At 34.7% G+C, this 16,494-nt stretch overlaps 2 protein-coding genes across 2 annotated transcripts; both read right to left on the bottom strand.

Annotated features, from left to right (window-relative positions):
* Nucleotides 1–1,047: 1,047 nt before the first annotated feature.
* LOC111800781 (hydroquinone glucosyltransferase-like) lies at nucleotides 1,048–3,465 on the bottom strand. Its single transcript, XM_023684627.1, has one exon. The coding sequence runs from the start codon at nucleotides 2,885–2,887 to the stop codon at nucleotides 1,472–1,474; it is 1,416 nt and encodes a 471-aa protein (XP_023540395.1). The 5' UTR covers nucleotides 2,888–3,465; the 3' UTR covers nucleotides 1,048–1,471.
* A 3,001-nt stretch (nucleotides 3,466–6,466) lies between these two features.
* Nucleotides 6,467–10,143, bottom strand: LOC111800397. The gene is made up of 5 exons (XM_023684073.1): nucleotides 10,019–10,143; nucleotides 7,656–9,819; nucleotides 7,149–7,209; nucleotides 6,841–7,064; nucleotides 6,467–6,740 (listed from the first exon to the last, which is right to left on the bottom strand). Exons 1-5 carry the CDS (start codon nucleotides 10,131–10,133, stop codon nucleotides 6,686–6,688), a joined length of 2,619 nt encoding a protein of 872 aa, XP_023539841.1. The 5' UTR covers nucleotides 10,134–10,143; the 3' UTR covers nucleotides 6,467–6,685.
* Nucleotides 10,144–16,494: the final 6,351 nt, after the last annotated feature.

Below are 16,494 nucleotides of genomic sequence, written 5' to 3'. Positions count from 1 at the left end.
GATCCATCGAACTTCTCAATTCCAATCTTTGAACTTTCCATCTTCACTGATAGTGGTGAATTTCGCCTAGCTCTGATACCAGTTGTTAGGATCGCACAACAACGCACACGCTCGATCTAGATGAACACAAAGAATGGGATAGAGAAAAGTGCAAGGAGCTCTCGCTAAAAGAATTTGTTCTTATTGATGACTTCACGTATGTACAGTGAGAGAGAATTACAGAGAATAGAAAGTACATCTCAAAACTCTACCGGACGAGATATATATATATAGTTCAATTTATTATATATAGCTTTACCAGATTTAACCATCTACTATATATAGCTCTTTACCATATATAGCTTTACGGGATATAGCTTTACCCAATATAGTTTTACCGGATATAACCGTTGACCAAGCTATAAATAAGCATCATGCTCCATAACCTAACATCTTGGTCGAGGAAAAAGTGGTTGATGATTGAGGGGAGAGAATTATGTACGGAGATTTGGGCTTTGGTTTGAAAATGTGAGATCCCCACATTCCCAAGATTCTTTAGAAGGTCTAGAAACCTCCCTAACCGACTCTGAATCTTAGAAGGTCTAGAAACCTCTGTAATTGTAAAACTTGAGGAGAAGTCCAAAAGGATAGTTAAATAAGACAATAGAGCCCAAAAGCAGACTCAGTGTAAAACGTTGAGAAAAAATCGAAAAGGGAAAGTCAAATAAGACAATATAGCTCAAAAGGAAAAACCAAATAAGACAATATAGGAATGAGCTTACAAATGGTATTAGGTCCACTCACCCGATAGTGCGAGACACAAGTCGCAGTAGGGCTAGACCCTCTCCCTCTTCATAGCAAACTATTTTAAATGACGGCTACATATGAGAGGCTAAAGTGGACAATATTTACTAGCAGTGGGCTTGAGCCGTTACAGAAAATTATGCACTAGATAACGGTCCAAAACATACCATATGTGTTTAAAAACTAATATTCTATCTGGAGTGGAGAATAAGAATAATAATAATTATTATAATTATTATAAAAGGAAGAAGAAGAATATATGAATATGAGAATTGGAGAGGAACTAAAATTGAATAGTTACAAGTGTGCGCTGGAATTGGGTGCGCTTCCACACCCACACCAACGTAGTCCTATCAACCTTCCGATCTGTACTGTCAATTCTTCAATTGCAGCCCACCATTAATGACATAAAACCACTCCCCATTATAGATTGTTACTATGTGAAAACAGGCCAAACCTCAAGCCATTCTCCTCGACCTCGGCTACCCAAAAGTCGACCCATAGAATCCATACTTGGTCTAACTTGATTTATTCATAGAGTCTTGGATATAAAATTGAAAATTTAAGAACCAACATGGTACAACGTGCTATTGTATTGTATTATATTACGATGATGTCGTCACAAAAGTAGATCAAATTTTTAAATATGAACATCTTGTAGAGATTGGTTTTGTAAGGATAAGGCAAATCAAGTGGAAATCTTGTTCTTCCACTTCTCAACCATCTCGCACACTATTTTAGTGGACAACCCATCTTCTCCAACAGCCCTTTCACCTGCCTCTTTCAATTCCTTCATTTTCTCTCGCAGTTTCTTCCCCTCTTCACCTTCCAACACCGCCTTCACCACCTTCCAAATCTCTTCCTTCTCCACAATCCCTTCCTTCTCGTTCATTTTTGGCCTCAACGCCACCTTGATCTCCTCTGTCAGCATCACCGCGTTCATTTTCTGCTCTGCATAAAGCGGCCATGCGATCAGAGGAACTCCATTAACCACCGCCTCTAACGTTGAGTTCCATCCACAATGAGTTAAGAATCCGCCCGTGGAGCTGTGGCTAAGGATCTGAGTCTGCGGCGCCCATGACGGCACCACCAATCCCCTGTTTTTCATCCTTTCTACGAACCCTTCTGGTAAGAAATTTAAAGGGTCGTCGTGGCTATGGACGTTGAAATAGGTAGCGTTGGCCACCTTATCGCTTGGACTTCTTACCACCCATATGAATCTTTGTCCACTCATTTCCAATCCCATGGCTAATTCGTTGATTTGATGGCTAGACAGAGTGCCCCCACTTCCAAATGACACGTATAGAACAGACCCATTTGGCTGTTCATCCAACCATTTCAGGCACTCTGCCTTCTCGTTGCTTCCATTTGAATCGATTCTCACCAATGGCCCAATTGGGTAAACAGGGGGCTTCCCCTGTTTCTCTTCTCGGAGAAATTTGATAGCTCCGGGCTCCAATTCCGGGAAGCTGTTGAGAAAAATCCCATCTGATAAAACGTACCTCTTCATGTTGTGAAATGTCCATTTATAGGCTTCGTCCTTCCGATCTTGAACTGGGTCCAATAGATTCTTGCCGTGAATCGGAATACATCCCGGAATTTGGATCGGCTCCTGGAGGTCACCGTACTCGCCGGCGACGGATTCATCGAGTTTGGGAAGAAACAGAGCAAATGAGAGAACCATAGCGGTGGAAGGAAAGAAAATATAAGGGGAAATGTTGAATTCTCTAGCTAAATCGAACGCGTCGGTGCCGAAAAGATCAACGACCAAGCCGACGAGGTTTGCATTAGTCACCATGGATTTCAGTACATTCTTAAGAGATGGGAGAGATCGAGAAACAGTGAGGGTAATGATGGTTTCAATCTTGGATCCATGGGGAAGATCATGGAAGCTAACCGGCGGGAGAAAGGTGTGATCGATGCCGGAAGGGAGGGAATCAAGGAGAGATTTTTGAGGCTTGGACGGCGGATGATCGGAAGGGACGACGAAAGTGACAGTTATATGGTGGTGCAAAACAAGGCGTTTGGCGAATTCAACGAGTGGAATTAAATGGCCCATTCCGGGGCTGGGAAGAATGGCCAAATGAGGCACCGGAGCATCCATGGCGGCGGCGGTGGCGGTGGCGGTGGCGGTGGTTCTGGTTATTGGAAAAACAGAGAAGAGAAAGAAATTGAGAATATGATGAGGAAGGCGAAGAGGAAGAGAGAAGGGATTTATAGAATGGAAGGCAATAAAAATGGAATCTTGGGAGAGTTGAAGCTGTGATGAGCAATTAAGAATGGAAGAATAACATGGAAAGGGGCCTGTGGCTGTGGATCAGTAGAAGTGGGGGATGCTGATGTCAATTCAAACGTAAGGCTTATCATCCCATTGCTCTATTTTTACCCATCTCATCTACCACCTTTGAATTAAGGGACGGTTTCAGTCCCCACGCTGGCCCAAAGGTAGATTGTCAGATACCACATGAGTTCCTAAGAGTGTAGAAACCTATCTAGAAGCGTTTTTCTTTTTTCTTTTTCCTTAGTTTCTATTTCTCGATGGGGGCAAGGGAAGGGATATAACTCAGCGGTAGAGTGTCGCCTTGACGTGGCGGCAATAATAGCCTGTTCCACAGCAGGATTAACAGCTCCCGAATCACCTACAGAAAGAAAAAGAAAGAGGCATTCCCAAACTTTTGATAAAAAATTTTAAAAAAAAAAATTCAGAAAAAAATAGCATAGTTTTAATTAGGAAATTATATTTTTATTGTATTAAAGGTTTGATTTGTTTAAATATTCTATTTTGGAACGTTAAATTTAAAATAGTTTCAAGATTATTGTTATTAATTATTAAATACAATATGCAAATAAATTTAGTAAAAATAATAATAATAATAATAAAAAAAAGTCCTAAATAAGCCGACATTAATTATTCAGTCATGCATGGGCTTACCTCGTTGACCATATCCTTCCTACGTCCAAATTCTACAAAATTCCAGATTTTAATTAAATTTAATTGAAAACAAGGCCATAAATTATTGAGTAAGCAATGACGTCATAAATGACGACTCAAAAACAAAAAAAAACAGATGGATATTTACTTTTTGTTTAATTTATTTATTTTCTATTTTGTAATAAAGTGATATTTAAACTAGAAATAGAGTAATGAGTTTTTTAGTGTTTAATTTGACATTAATATTCAATTACATTATTAATAAATACATGAAGTAGAGTATTAGCAAATAATTTATCAATTAAAACTTTATAATTTTATAAATAAAAAAATTAATTAATTTTGTTATTAAAATTTAATATGGAAATTAATTTAATATTAGAGATAAATTTAGAATTAAATGGGGTAAAAAGTTATTTAATTAAAAGTGATGCAAATATTATGACATGATGATGAACATTAATAATGGAGTGATTAGTAAGGTTAGAAAGCTTTTTCAATCATTTCTCTATTATTTTCCACCCACAAAAAGGTTCATAATTAGGTGAAATTCAATAATTTATGGATGCATGTGATATACTAATTACATTCTGATTCAATAATTGGTGTATATTTTCGGTAAAGATGTCAGAAATTCAATTCATATCTACTAAGATCGTATATCGTATATTGTTTGTGATATTTTATTACCAATTTGAACATAGTTCAAATGAATTAAACATATTTATTAAAGACTATAAGTTAGAACTATTTTGTGTTTAATTATAATATTTATTGAATTTTAATATTTTCGTTCAATAGCAACCACCACCGACAACCACTCCTGTATTGAAAACTTCGACAAACTTTGTCGGAGACCCATATCACTGCGGTCGATGGTGGTCGATGGTAGTCACTCAGTCATACATATGAGTGTTTTTAAAACAGATTTAAATTTATTAGCTTACAGTGTCCGAGAGTTATTTTTTTATATAGATTTAAGCTTTGAGTAAACGCATTTTGAGTGTACAAGTTTATAAGTCCGTTTTTTAAGTAATGGAATCAATCATATGAGTATTTTAATCATCAACGGTTTTTAGAAAATTTCTACCGTTAATGAGAAAGGTGACCAAAATACGCTTAATTTTGAAGTTTATAAGAATTCTTTTAAGTCTTTCTTAGTCATCATATTCACAAGATCGCTCGCATTCGAATATAATCTCAATTTATTCATGTACTACTCCTATACCTCACAATGGAAATAACACTTTGCACATATATGTTCAACATAACTCAAATGAAAAAGTTATGCATGTAGGTTTGAATTATACCCACACATCTAGTCATAACTCTATGTAGTTTGAAAAGAATGGTCTAATTTCTAATGGGTCAAATGAATTGTCAATATGAGTCCGCTGATACTTTGTGAGATCACGGTAGTTGGAGAGAGAAATGAAGAATTGTTTATAAAGGTGTGGGAACCTCTCCTTAGTAGAGGCGTTTTAAAAACCTTGAGAGAAAACTTGGAAAGAAAAGCCCAAAGAGGACAATATCTGCTAACGGTGGACTTAGACTGTTATAAATGATATCAAAACCAGACATCGAATAGGGTGCTAGTGAAGATTTTGGGCTTCAAAGAGGGTGGACACCAGGCCATGTGCCAACAAGAAAGTTGAGCCCTGAAAGGGTGGACACAAGGTGATGTGCCAACAAGAATGTTGGGCCTTGGAGAGTGAAAAATGGGCGATGTGCTAGTCAAAACGTTGGGCCTCGAAAGGAGGTGGGACACAAGGCGATGTGCCAACAAGGCCATTGGGTCCTAAATGGAGGGTTGATTGTGAGATCCCCACATCGACTAGAGAGAGGTACAAGTGCCAACGAAGACGCTGGACCTTGAAGGAGAGTGAATTATGAGATCGCACATCGATTGGAGAAAGATACGAGTGCCAACGAGAGTGAATTGTGAGACTCATATCAATTGGAGAAGGAAACGAAACATTGTTTATAAGGATGTGGAAACCTCTCCCTAAGAGATACATCTCAAAAACCTTCGAGGGAAGCTTGAAAGAAAAAGCCTAAACAAGATAATATCTACTGGTTAGCATGTTCCATTCCAATTACCTTATTTAGGTTGGGGTTTGAGATTGATAGGTAAGTAGTTGCATTCCAAGAACGAAAAATGAATGAAACTTGTAGTAAAGAAAGCTATTAAAGAATAGGTAGGATAGAAGTTGTTTTAGCACTTCAACGCATTGAAATGGGCAACTTTGTACACAAGCAGTAATGATCCTGATGCACTGAAATGGGTATCATTCATTACTTGCAATTGATGATCTTGGAAGATGAGGGTTGAGGTGCAACAGACTAGAGGTTGACCTACACAATGACCAGATGTCGCCCTAATGACCTTAAACTTGTTACCTACCTGTGGGCAGCAGCGAGCAGCGACGCCAAGTGTCTTGCCAACGCCCATGGCAGCTCCATTGTTTTCTTTCTGATTTCAAAACAAACAATATTCTTCTATACTTCACACAACCTTTTTCCTTTCCCTTTATTCTCTACTTTTTCTTTTCCACTTTTCTTTTATGGATGCTTTGTCTTCAATTTTTAGTTGAGTCAGAAGCAATTCCAACATCACTGTCTGGGACAGTGGCAGTGGCAGTGACAGTGACTACTGGACTCATCTCATCTCCTCGTGTTGCGAGGGCTCATTAATTTTCTCCTTCCCCTCCCCTAAATAGTATGGTCCCTTTTGAGTTCATGTTCATCTTCTTAAGTAACAAAAATTTTCTTTTTCCATGAACAAAGAATGGTGGAAAGCTTGGGAACTTATCAACAGTTGAATACAGACACAGACATGCCACACAAACACTGACACTAAACTAACAAAAACATATAAAACATTACAATGCTCTGGTAATTTAGACAAGAAAACCTTTGCGAACATACCAACTGAGATACAGGATTTGATTACGAGGTTTGTGTTCCCAATTAAGAAGCTGTTCTTGGAACTTTCATGCCAAATCCATGCTTTACCTTCTCAACTCTGAGTCAGAAAAATGTTGTATGTATATATTAGCATTAGATATATCAGAAACCAAAGAAGAATTCTAAACAACCAAAAGTAGTATTAGCTTAGCACTAACGTTGGAGCAAGTTTTCCGAGGCCTTCGAGCTCTTCACCGGTGTCCTCGTCGAGAACTCGGCCAGAGATCTCGATAATGTAAGATCTGTCCCTTGAAGTGGGCAGCCCTCTACCAGCAAGCAAATCCAAATCCTTTAGGTGAAGCTCTCTGCCATTCACAAAAACACCAGTATTTCCTCCTGCACAATTCTCTGGCATGGGGTAGTCAAATTCCTCAATGTAAGGCTGCAAACATACAAGACACAATTTAAGAACATGCCAAAGAATCAAAACACAAGCCAATGCATCAACTTTAAGCTTCAATCTTACGGGGATTATGCCAAGACAAGGTCCGCCCATGACGCCCCAGAATCCAGCCCGGGAATCGTACCTGTTTTCGATTAATTTGAAGTGGCATTAGCACAATGGAGACAAGCATGAAGGTATTTTGAGAAGTGGGCTATGGCACAACATCATAAGTGTACAGTAAAAAGCATCCACTTCTGTTTTATGCTTACTACTTTTGCCAAAAAAGTTACACACAAACAGCTAGATTTGCTTTTACATCATGACATGTTACATAAAAAGAAGAAACACTTAGGTAGATCGCTTTTTAAATCGAAATATTCTCAAACTATATCTTAAAGTTCAGACATTCTACATTGTAACCCCACCAAAATCCCTTACTTTTTCTTTAACTTGCCCCCTTGACCACTATGTCAGCCTATATCAGTTTAAGTTGGGTCAGATAATTGAATGAGTTGCAGCCAAAAACTAACATTACTGTCATGCATCCTACTATCTCATTTGCATAGAAGAGTTTTTAAGTATGCTTACCAGTATTTTCCGGGATGGATCGGTCCAGCGCGCTTTTCAGCTTTCTTAACCATACGATACGATATACACTGTCCATTAACTGAAACATTACTTCTGCTCCGATCGTCGACTTGATTAGATCTAAAACTCTTCTTGATAATGTTTGCAAAAAAAGACTCCCCTCCTTTACTAGCTCTTGGCTGGTTATCTTCTTTACTTGCATCCTTTGTCTCTGGAAACGCCACGGTATCAGAGTAGTCGTTCATCGACACATCCATCTCGGTTGCCAGTGATGCTTCTTTCAAAGAGTTCTGTCGCGAGTTAACCTTATTTGGTTTCACATTCTCCTGATCTGAACGGCTACTTCGATTTCCCTTGGTAAACCTGTTTGCAGTCTGGTTATTAGACGAGTAATCGAAGTATGACTGAAGCGGTGAGCCGGGAAGGGGAGGAGAGCGTGTCGTCTTGATTAAATTGTGTAAATTGTTTGTAGCCTCCCTTGGAGCAGTTGAAAGATCTGGACTGTCTTCATCCTCTGAGGTGCTTGAAGATGTAGGATGAAAACTTGGCATCTCTTGTTGCTTATTTGAGCTTAAACCTGTTCCGATGGGCTGTAGCACAGGCTCTCTATCTAGTGACTCGAAATCGTAAAGAGTGTTGTTATCATAATCATCAGAAGAGAAATTAGTACGGTTCAAGTGACCAAAATTTGAATTATAATCTCTGGCAGCCAGTTCATCACTATCATCAACCTCTGAGGGAAATCGACCTCCCCGTGAATGATTGGAGAAAACAAGTCTCTTGTCGACAACGGTAAAATTGATCAACGTAGAACAAGCTCCACAACGAACACTTTGCTGATTCTTAACCATCATAAGCTTCTTAGGAAGTTGTAGCATTTCAAAGCAATTGTTACATGTTAGAAATGGAGCACCACCAGCAATTGGATGGCAATTACGACCACCACTCACTAAGACTGTCCTCCGAGGACGATTGCCAAGGACACCACCAATCTCAGAATTGAAGTCAGTTGGCCATCGTGATTGTGCTTGTCGATCACGAAGATTTACGGGAGGATTAGTGGTTCTAATATTATTAACACATGCCCCATAAGCAGCAGTGTTTTCATGAGAATATAGTGAGGGATTGTTTGGAACATCAGGAAACCTTCTATTGAAGTAAGCACTACCAGGTAGTGAGGATGGAACCTGTGAGTATCTATTTTGGCACTGGAAACAAGAGCAAGAAGGCTGATGAAAGGGAGGATTAGGAGGGCAGTGATTGAACGAATCGAAACTGGTATCGACATAATGGCCAGAATGATATTGGTGAGGGTGCTGTTGATGCGCACACGAAAACTGGCAGGAGTTTCGTCTAAGCATTTGCGATCCAAAAGGGTCACCAAAATGAGATGTATTGTTTGGATAATAGCTTTGGACAGGCATCTCAATTCCATTGGCAACAGGAAATGGTTCTGAACAATGGTTGGAAAATGAAGAGCCTGCAACATACTTTGATCCTGAAGAACCATCCATAGGCCAAGCACCAGAGTGATTCAAAGGTTTAGGAGGTTTCATTCCACCATCGGCAGGGACTGGCCAAGACTGACCAAGTTGTTCCTTCAACTCGTCCAGCTTCCTCAGAAGCTCGAGTCGGTCCTGTTCGAGGTGCTTAACTTTATCAGCTCCATTGGCATTGCCACGACTCGTTAAAAGCTCCTGCACACCAGACATGAACTCCAATTGACGATTCGTTTGATCATCTTCGTGGTTCGGAGTTGAGAACCTCACACTTTTCACATTACCCCTTGAATTCTTCTCAACCCCATCTCCCATCTCACCTGTCTCTCCCTTTTTCCAATCCAATTCTCTTCCTGATCCAAGCTTCATCATGTTCATCTGAACATTCAAATCCACTTGTTCCGTTCCCATCAAATCACTCAAGCCATTTTTATCCATATTCAAGTTAAGATCCTTCTCAACACCTTCCACTTTATCCATCTCTGAGCCCTTAAGATCACAAGGCAAAGAATCAGGACTCGCCTTTAAATCCACATCAGAGGCATCATCACTAAGATCAACCGTCCCTTTTTCAGGAGAAGTAGTGGATTTAGTAGACAACCCTCCAACCCTGTCTTCATCCGACTTATCAGACACATAGTCTTCTTCCTGATTTCTAATTTTCGCTGTGAAATCAAAGAACAAAAAGGGTACTCCACTTCAAATCCCAGAAACACTCTCCTCGAAGAAACAACACGAAATTTGATTGGAGCAGTAAAATTATCCCAAATTAAAACCTAAACTCGAAATAATAGCAATAACCCAACATGGTAAAGAGAATATAAATTCAGCTCGACCCACAAGAAGCAAAAAAAATAAAAATACCTCGTAGAATGGTACCACATCCACCGCACTGATAAACAGAATAATCAGCGAGCTCCGGGAGAAGATTCTCACACTTGGGGCATCGAACCAGTCGCAATTTGGAGGAACCCGACATGGGAAAAACCCTGAAAGTGACAGACAGCGAAAGAAGAAGAATAAACGAAGGAAGAAGAAGAGGCTCCGGGGTATAAAACTCCAAAATCCAGTGTACCCAGTGAAAAATGGTGGGTAAGAAGGCGAATAAAAACAGGGGAAAGGGCGGGGGGAAGGAAAAGCTAAAGGAAAGAAACAAAGGGCATGTGAAAAGAAGTGGCAGAGAGGATAGAAACGAAGGAAAACCTCAAATCAGTTTAAAAAATGTGACATATGGGGTTCACTCCTGCTGCAAAAACAATCAGAGTAGGGCTAAAAATCTTTGGAGGGAAGAAGAAAATTTCTCGGAAAACGAAGAAGGTGTACTGTAGAACTGTGATGATGTTTACACAGAAATACGAATTTTCTTCTGTTTGGTAGTGCCTGTTTTTGTTTGGTTTTCACGAACACACACAACTAAGAAAGAAACCAAAAAAAAATACAAAAAAAAACTCGTAAAATGAGAGCCACGATCTTCCGTTGGCCCTGGGGAACTTGTTTAAATGAACCCTCTAAATCCTCTAAGTGACGTCGTTTTAAAAAAACTTCTCTCTCCTCCTCTTTTTCTCTCTCCTATTTCTTTCATAAGAATATATAATTTTTTTTAACTTTTATTTCCGTATGATTAATAGTTTTAAGGTAAATAAAATATGGTTTAGGGTCAAATTATAATTTAATAAAAATATATATATATATATATATATATATATTATTAAGTATTCACCTTGGGTTTTGGAAGTATATATATATATTAATACCAATGGTTAAAAATTAAAATTTGAGGGGGTATTTTTTTAATTAAATTTTGTGATAAAAAAATGGCTTTTTGGAATGTTTGAAAAAAAATAAATGGTTTAAAAATACTATATTTATATATTTAAAAAAAATAGTTTGATGATTAAAAGTAGTTTACAAAATTCAAAAAAGAGGGAGAATGTAATTATTTTCTTTTTGGAATGATTGACGGAAATACGGGATTTAATTTATATAAAATAAAATAAAATAAAAAAGCTTTTTTGAAATTGCAGATAATTAAAAGTAAAATAGAAAATTCTAAAAAGTAGAAGTATTTAATTAATTTTCTTTTTGGAATGTTTTGACGGAACAAATAGTTTGAAACACTTTTGGTTCAAAAAGAAGATATCTTAAATTAAAATTAAATAATTAAAATTTAAAAATAATAAAAAATAATTTGTTGATGCCATGACATCCATTTTGGTTAAGCTTCTCCTAAAGCAAAAGCAAAAGTAAAAGCCAAGTTTTGAGCTTGTAAAGTCGTTTTGTTATTGTCACTCCACCTGTATTTTTCATTATTATATAAATTAAATTATTGTAACGGCCCATTGTTGGTTGCTGACTCTAATACATATTGTTTGTTTTGATCTATTACATATTGTTATCAGCCTTACAGTTTCAAAACGTATATGTTGGGGAGATGTTTCCACATCTTTATAAGAATGTTTCATTCCTCTCTCCAACCCTCGTGGAATAATTATAAAAAATTTTACGTTTGTATTTCATATGATCTACTAACTCAATCTTGTGTTTAATAAGTCTTTAACATAAAATTCACAAACCTATTTACTAAAAATTAAAAGGGCGTGAAATTTTAATTAAGACAATTACTTATTAGACATAAAAATGAAATTTACGTAATTATTAAACATTATTAAAATTTAATTGAATATATATAATAAATGAATTNAAATTTCTTAGAAATAAAAGTTGAGAAATTAAAATTGTATTTCTTTTTCATTTGTTAAATTACAAGTTTAGTGTTTAAAAAAAAATTGAAAGGTTTTAATTGAATATATAATACATGAATTAATTTTAAAAGTATTAAAAATATATTATATACCCAAAATAAATAAAAAAAATTGGGCCCAAATAAAGAGTGAAAAATGAAATGGGGATGGTTTTTCACTTTGTGGTTGGTTTGTTGATGAGAGGACGTTTCCTTTACTCTCTCTTTTTCTCTCTCTCCAATTAACATCTTTTTCCAAAGTGGGTTTTGAGGAGAGAGAAAAAGTGAGTGTTTGGCTCATCTGAAAAGAAGTGAAACCCAATTCCATTCCCATGCCCCAAAATACCCTTTTCGTCACGTCCGCTCGGTCGGTGACTCGAACAATCCAATCATCTATTTTCTCATAGTTGTGTTATAAAACATTCACAATTCCCAATACATCACTAACATCAGTTACAAACATTAAATTTTCGATTCTAAAGTCATGTGAACGCTCCTACTTATTCACTAAATATATATTTTTAAAATAAAAATTAAATATGTGGTGGACCCGGGTGGTTCACTTTTAATGTCGATTGACCATTCAAACTTGTTCTTTTTGGTTTCCAACTTTATCCTCCAACAACGACACATTTCGTGTTTTGTAAATGATGAATGTATGGTAGCTGAATTTCATTTTGAATCATAATGTATTTTGTTAAAGCATGGGAGGCTTCATAAATATTTCTCCATGCTTCATATTCCTTATGCATTATTATTATTATCTCATGTCCCATCTCCAACAAATCATAATAACATACCATCAAATAATTCCTCTTTCCATAATAATATGCTTATCATTTTGTCTCATTTCCATTACTATTTCAATTACCAATAAACAATAATAATAATACGTTACGGTTTTTCGTTTTAATAAATATGATATTTTACGTTATAATTATTTTATTTTTGTTAAATTTAAATGTGAAATCTCGCATCAGTTGAACAGAGGAATGAGTGCTAACAAGAACGCTGACTTCAAAAGGAAATGGATGGAGAGAGGAATGAGTGTTAGCGAGGATGCTGGGGCTCGATGAGGTGGACTGTGAGATCTCACATTGTTAAAGACGGGAACCAAACATTACTAAATTTTGAGATAAGGTTGAGTTTTTGTTCCAAAAATGCCCTTGCATAATTTTTCCTCAAAGTCAGGGAAGGATGTAATGATTAATGTATACAAATTTAAAAACATTATAATAATATTTATAATTTAATTTAATTATATGAAAGATTTAACTGCTTACTTTGTAACAAAATACCATAAACAATATTACATAATTAATTTTTATAATATTATTTATATTTATAATACTGTAAATGATATTAAGTGTCATGTCAATTTTCATCTATTATTTTAACACCAAAAAAATTTAAATGTTTTTTTTAAAGAAGTTCGAAAACTCTAGGTTTCAAATTGTCATGTCAATTTTCGATAGACATATCCGAACAAGTTAAAATGGCTAAACACTCGACGTGTTTTTTTTGGTACAAAATTAAAAATAATTTTGTATAATTAAAGGATAAGAAGTGTATAGAATATGATAATTTAGTTGCGGCAATGAATGTGTCCTTGAAATTAGAGAAATCTTTTTGATGAGTTATTAATTCCGGAGAAAATAAATAAATTGAGCATTTAATTTAAGGGAGTATTAATAATGCTAGTTGGAAAAGACTTAAATGACCTTAACACGTGGTAAACAAAATTTGGACCAAAATTAAGTCCATGGCTACAAAGTCATACGCCCAAAATAAAAAGGAATTGTAATAATTATCCAATATTCCCATTTTTTCAAACACCACAAATTAAACAAATAATCTTAATCAAAGTTGTATTTATTTAACATTTTTTAAATAATAATTTTATTCCCATTTCTTCACAATTTATTATTATATATATTTTTAACTAGAATTAGTATAATATATATATATATATAGATATAATATTTACAGAATATATATATAATGATTAATACCTTTTAACTTTGAGAGAAAATGTTTAAAAAAGGGAAAATTTTAAAGTATTTTAAAAATATCTTTAAATTTTAAAAAGTTTTATTAATACTCTTTTAAAAATTTAAAAATAACTATGAAATTTGGAAGTAATAGTAACACTTCAAACCCTTATAAAAAAAGTTTTAAAAAGTTTTTACGGTTAATACATTCATGAAAACCATCTATCGACGCCTCATAAATTACTTTCAAATTTTTTAATGTTATTTTTTTAAAAGTTCATGAATATTTTGTTAGGCGTGATATTAACGATAAAACCATTTTTTAAGTTTGAAAACTATTTTTTAAATAAAGTATTAACGGTTTGTGAAATTTTAAGGGTATTATTGAAAATTTTAATGGAAATTAGTATTTTTTTTTTTTTTATTAATTTTGAGATTTAAGTAATTATTGTGATGATTTTCAATTAGATGAGCCCAGCCCATATAGGTTTTGGGCTGAGTCAGCCTAGCCCACATGAGTGTCTAAACTGTGGGCCTATTTATGTTTGCAATTTTGGACCATGGAGAATTAGACTAGATGGCCCAAATAAAAGCCCTATTTTGAAATCATTAAAAAAAAAAAAAAAAAAAAAAAAAAAAAAAAAACCATTTATGGCCACGTGATTTACTTGAGTGCGTGCACCAAATTTAACATATTTTTTTCCTCGATTGGAATGTTTTTGCAACATAATCAAGAATAATCAACAAAAATGTAAATAAGAGGTTGATGAAACAATGAAACGTTGAATCTAAGAACAAAACATTTCCTATCTCGTATCTTCTACCCTGATTTCCGAAAGACAATTCTAATCGTGCCCTTTAAGGGGAAAAAAAAAAAAAAAATACATATACCAAAATTTGAAAAAATAATAAAGGTTTTTTTTTAGACGTTGCAAACATTATAATAAATGTTCATAAAGAAAAAAAAAAAAAAAAAACTTTCCATTTTCAACCGTTCATTAAATTTTAAAGTTTTTCTTTATTTATTTTTTAAAATTAAATAATTAGTTCCGTTACATTTTTAGCTTATAGTCTATAACATTGCTCTCAAAACCTTCTTTCAAACTCTCTGTCCAACATTTATTTGTCCCGTTTTCTAAAACCTTCTTTTCAGTGTTAGAAGCTAGAGAGTAAATTAACTCGTCGTAGACTACTTGAATTTAAATGGGTTTGACTCGTGTGTATATATATATAAAGGTTAATGCATACGAATGTCCGGAAGGAAATTAGAATTTAGATCCAAATAAAATTGATTTAGAAGAAGAGAAATTTATTGAGAACACAAATTGAAGGTTAGCAAATGGGTGGGAAATTAAATTACTTATTTTTCCAAAACCCAAATCTGTTGAGAATTGTAGAAAGACGACTCACAGTGGTTTTGAATTTCTTGAGCTTGTTCTTCATTTCGCCCACCGGCTTNCTAAATGAAAACAATTATGAGAATATGATTACTAAGAAATGTTTAAAAGAAATGAGAATTATTACATATACTAACAAAATTCTTTTCGGTATCTCAATCATGGGAACTTTAAAGTTAAGCGTTTTTTGTCGACTTTCTTAAAATTTTCTTAAAAACATGTGAATGAGGACAAACTATGAGAAGTAAGTAACGTGGCCATGTTGCAAATAATACTAAAGTCGTTAAGCACTGAATTTGAATTCTAAATATTGATCTAAATTCTGGACATGAAACGTCGCAGTGACCCATTTTAACACGTAGGAGAGAGATTGGACGAAAATTTGAATACGACGTGAGTGATCGAGGCCCGTGACACTACAAATCCCATTTGGATTGGATCGTTTAAGGTTAGGAATTAGAACAATCCACGTTTGGTTGTTAGGATCATGCGTTTTCACATATATTGAAAGAAAAAAACAGTGTTTTGAGTCTTAAATTGAGTTTGTTGGGACAGCAATTGTGGGATGTTGGTTGGAGAGCTCGTGGAACAGTGCTGTCTTTTTACTGTTTTTCATATTATTCAATAAATAATCCCAACTTTCTTCCAATCTCAATTTTAAATTAATAATTCTATTTTATACAACCAATTATTTATTCAACATTATTCCATTTTCTATTTATAAAAATTATATTTTTTATTCATCAACTTTTAACAATTCTAATTTTTTTTAAAAAAAAAATACATATACCAAAATTTGAAAAAATAATAAAGGTTTTTTTTTAGACGTTGCAAACATTATAATAAATGTTCATAAAGAAAAAAAAAAAAAAAAAACTTTCCATTTTCAACCATTCATTAAATTTTAAAATTTTCAAAATTTTTCTTTATTTATTTTTTTAAATTAAATAATTAGTTCCGTTACATTTTTAGCTTATGGTCTATAACATTGCTCTCAAAACCTTCTTTCAAACTCTCTGTCCAACATCTATTTGTCCCGTTTTCTAAAACCTTCTTCTCCGTGTTAGAAGCTAGAGAGTAAATTGACTCGTCGTAGACTACTTGAATTCAAATGGGTTTGACTCGTGTATATATATATAAAAAAAGGTTAATGCATACGAATGTCGGAAAGGAAATTAGAATTTAGATCCAAATAAAATTGATTTAGAAGAA

This window comes from Cucurbita pepo, chromosome LG08 (assembly GCF_002806865.2).
Source record: "Cucurbita pepo subsp. pepo cultivar mu-cu-16 chromosome LG08, ASM280686v2, whole genome shotgun sequence".
Classification (NCBI taxonomy): Eukaryota; Viridiplantae; Streptophyta; class Magnoliopsida; order Cucurbitales; family Cucurbitaceae; genus Cucurbita; species Cucurbita pepo.
Note: the sequence above shows the minus strand (reverse complement) of the source record. Positions and strands in the feature narration are given on the sequence as shown.

Bases quoted from the DNA above. Each gene is read 5' to 3' on its own strand.
- LOC111800781 (XM_023684627.1), bottom strand. From the start codon at position 2,887: ATGGATGCTCCGGTGCCTCATTTGGCCATTCTTCCCAGCCCCGGAATG.
- LOC111800397 (XM_023684073.1), bottom strand. From the start codon at position 10,133: ATGTCGGGTTCCTCCAAATTGCGACTGGTTCGATGCCCCAAGTGTGAG. The intron at 9,820-10,018 runs GTATTTTTATTT...TTGATTTCACAG, and splicing joins ATGTGGTACCATTCTACGAG to CGAAAATTAGAAATCAGGAA. The intron at 7,065-7,148 runs GTAAGATTGAAG...GTATGTTTGCAG, and splicing joins CTTGTCTTGGCATAATCCCC to CCTTACATTGAGGAATTTGA.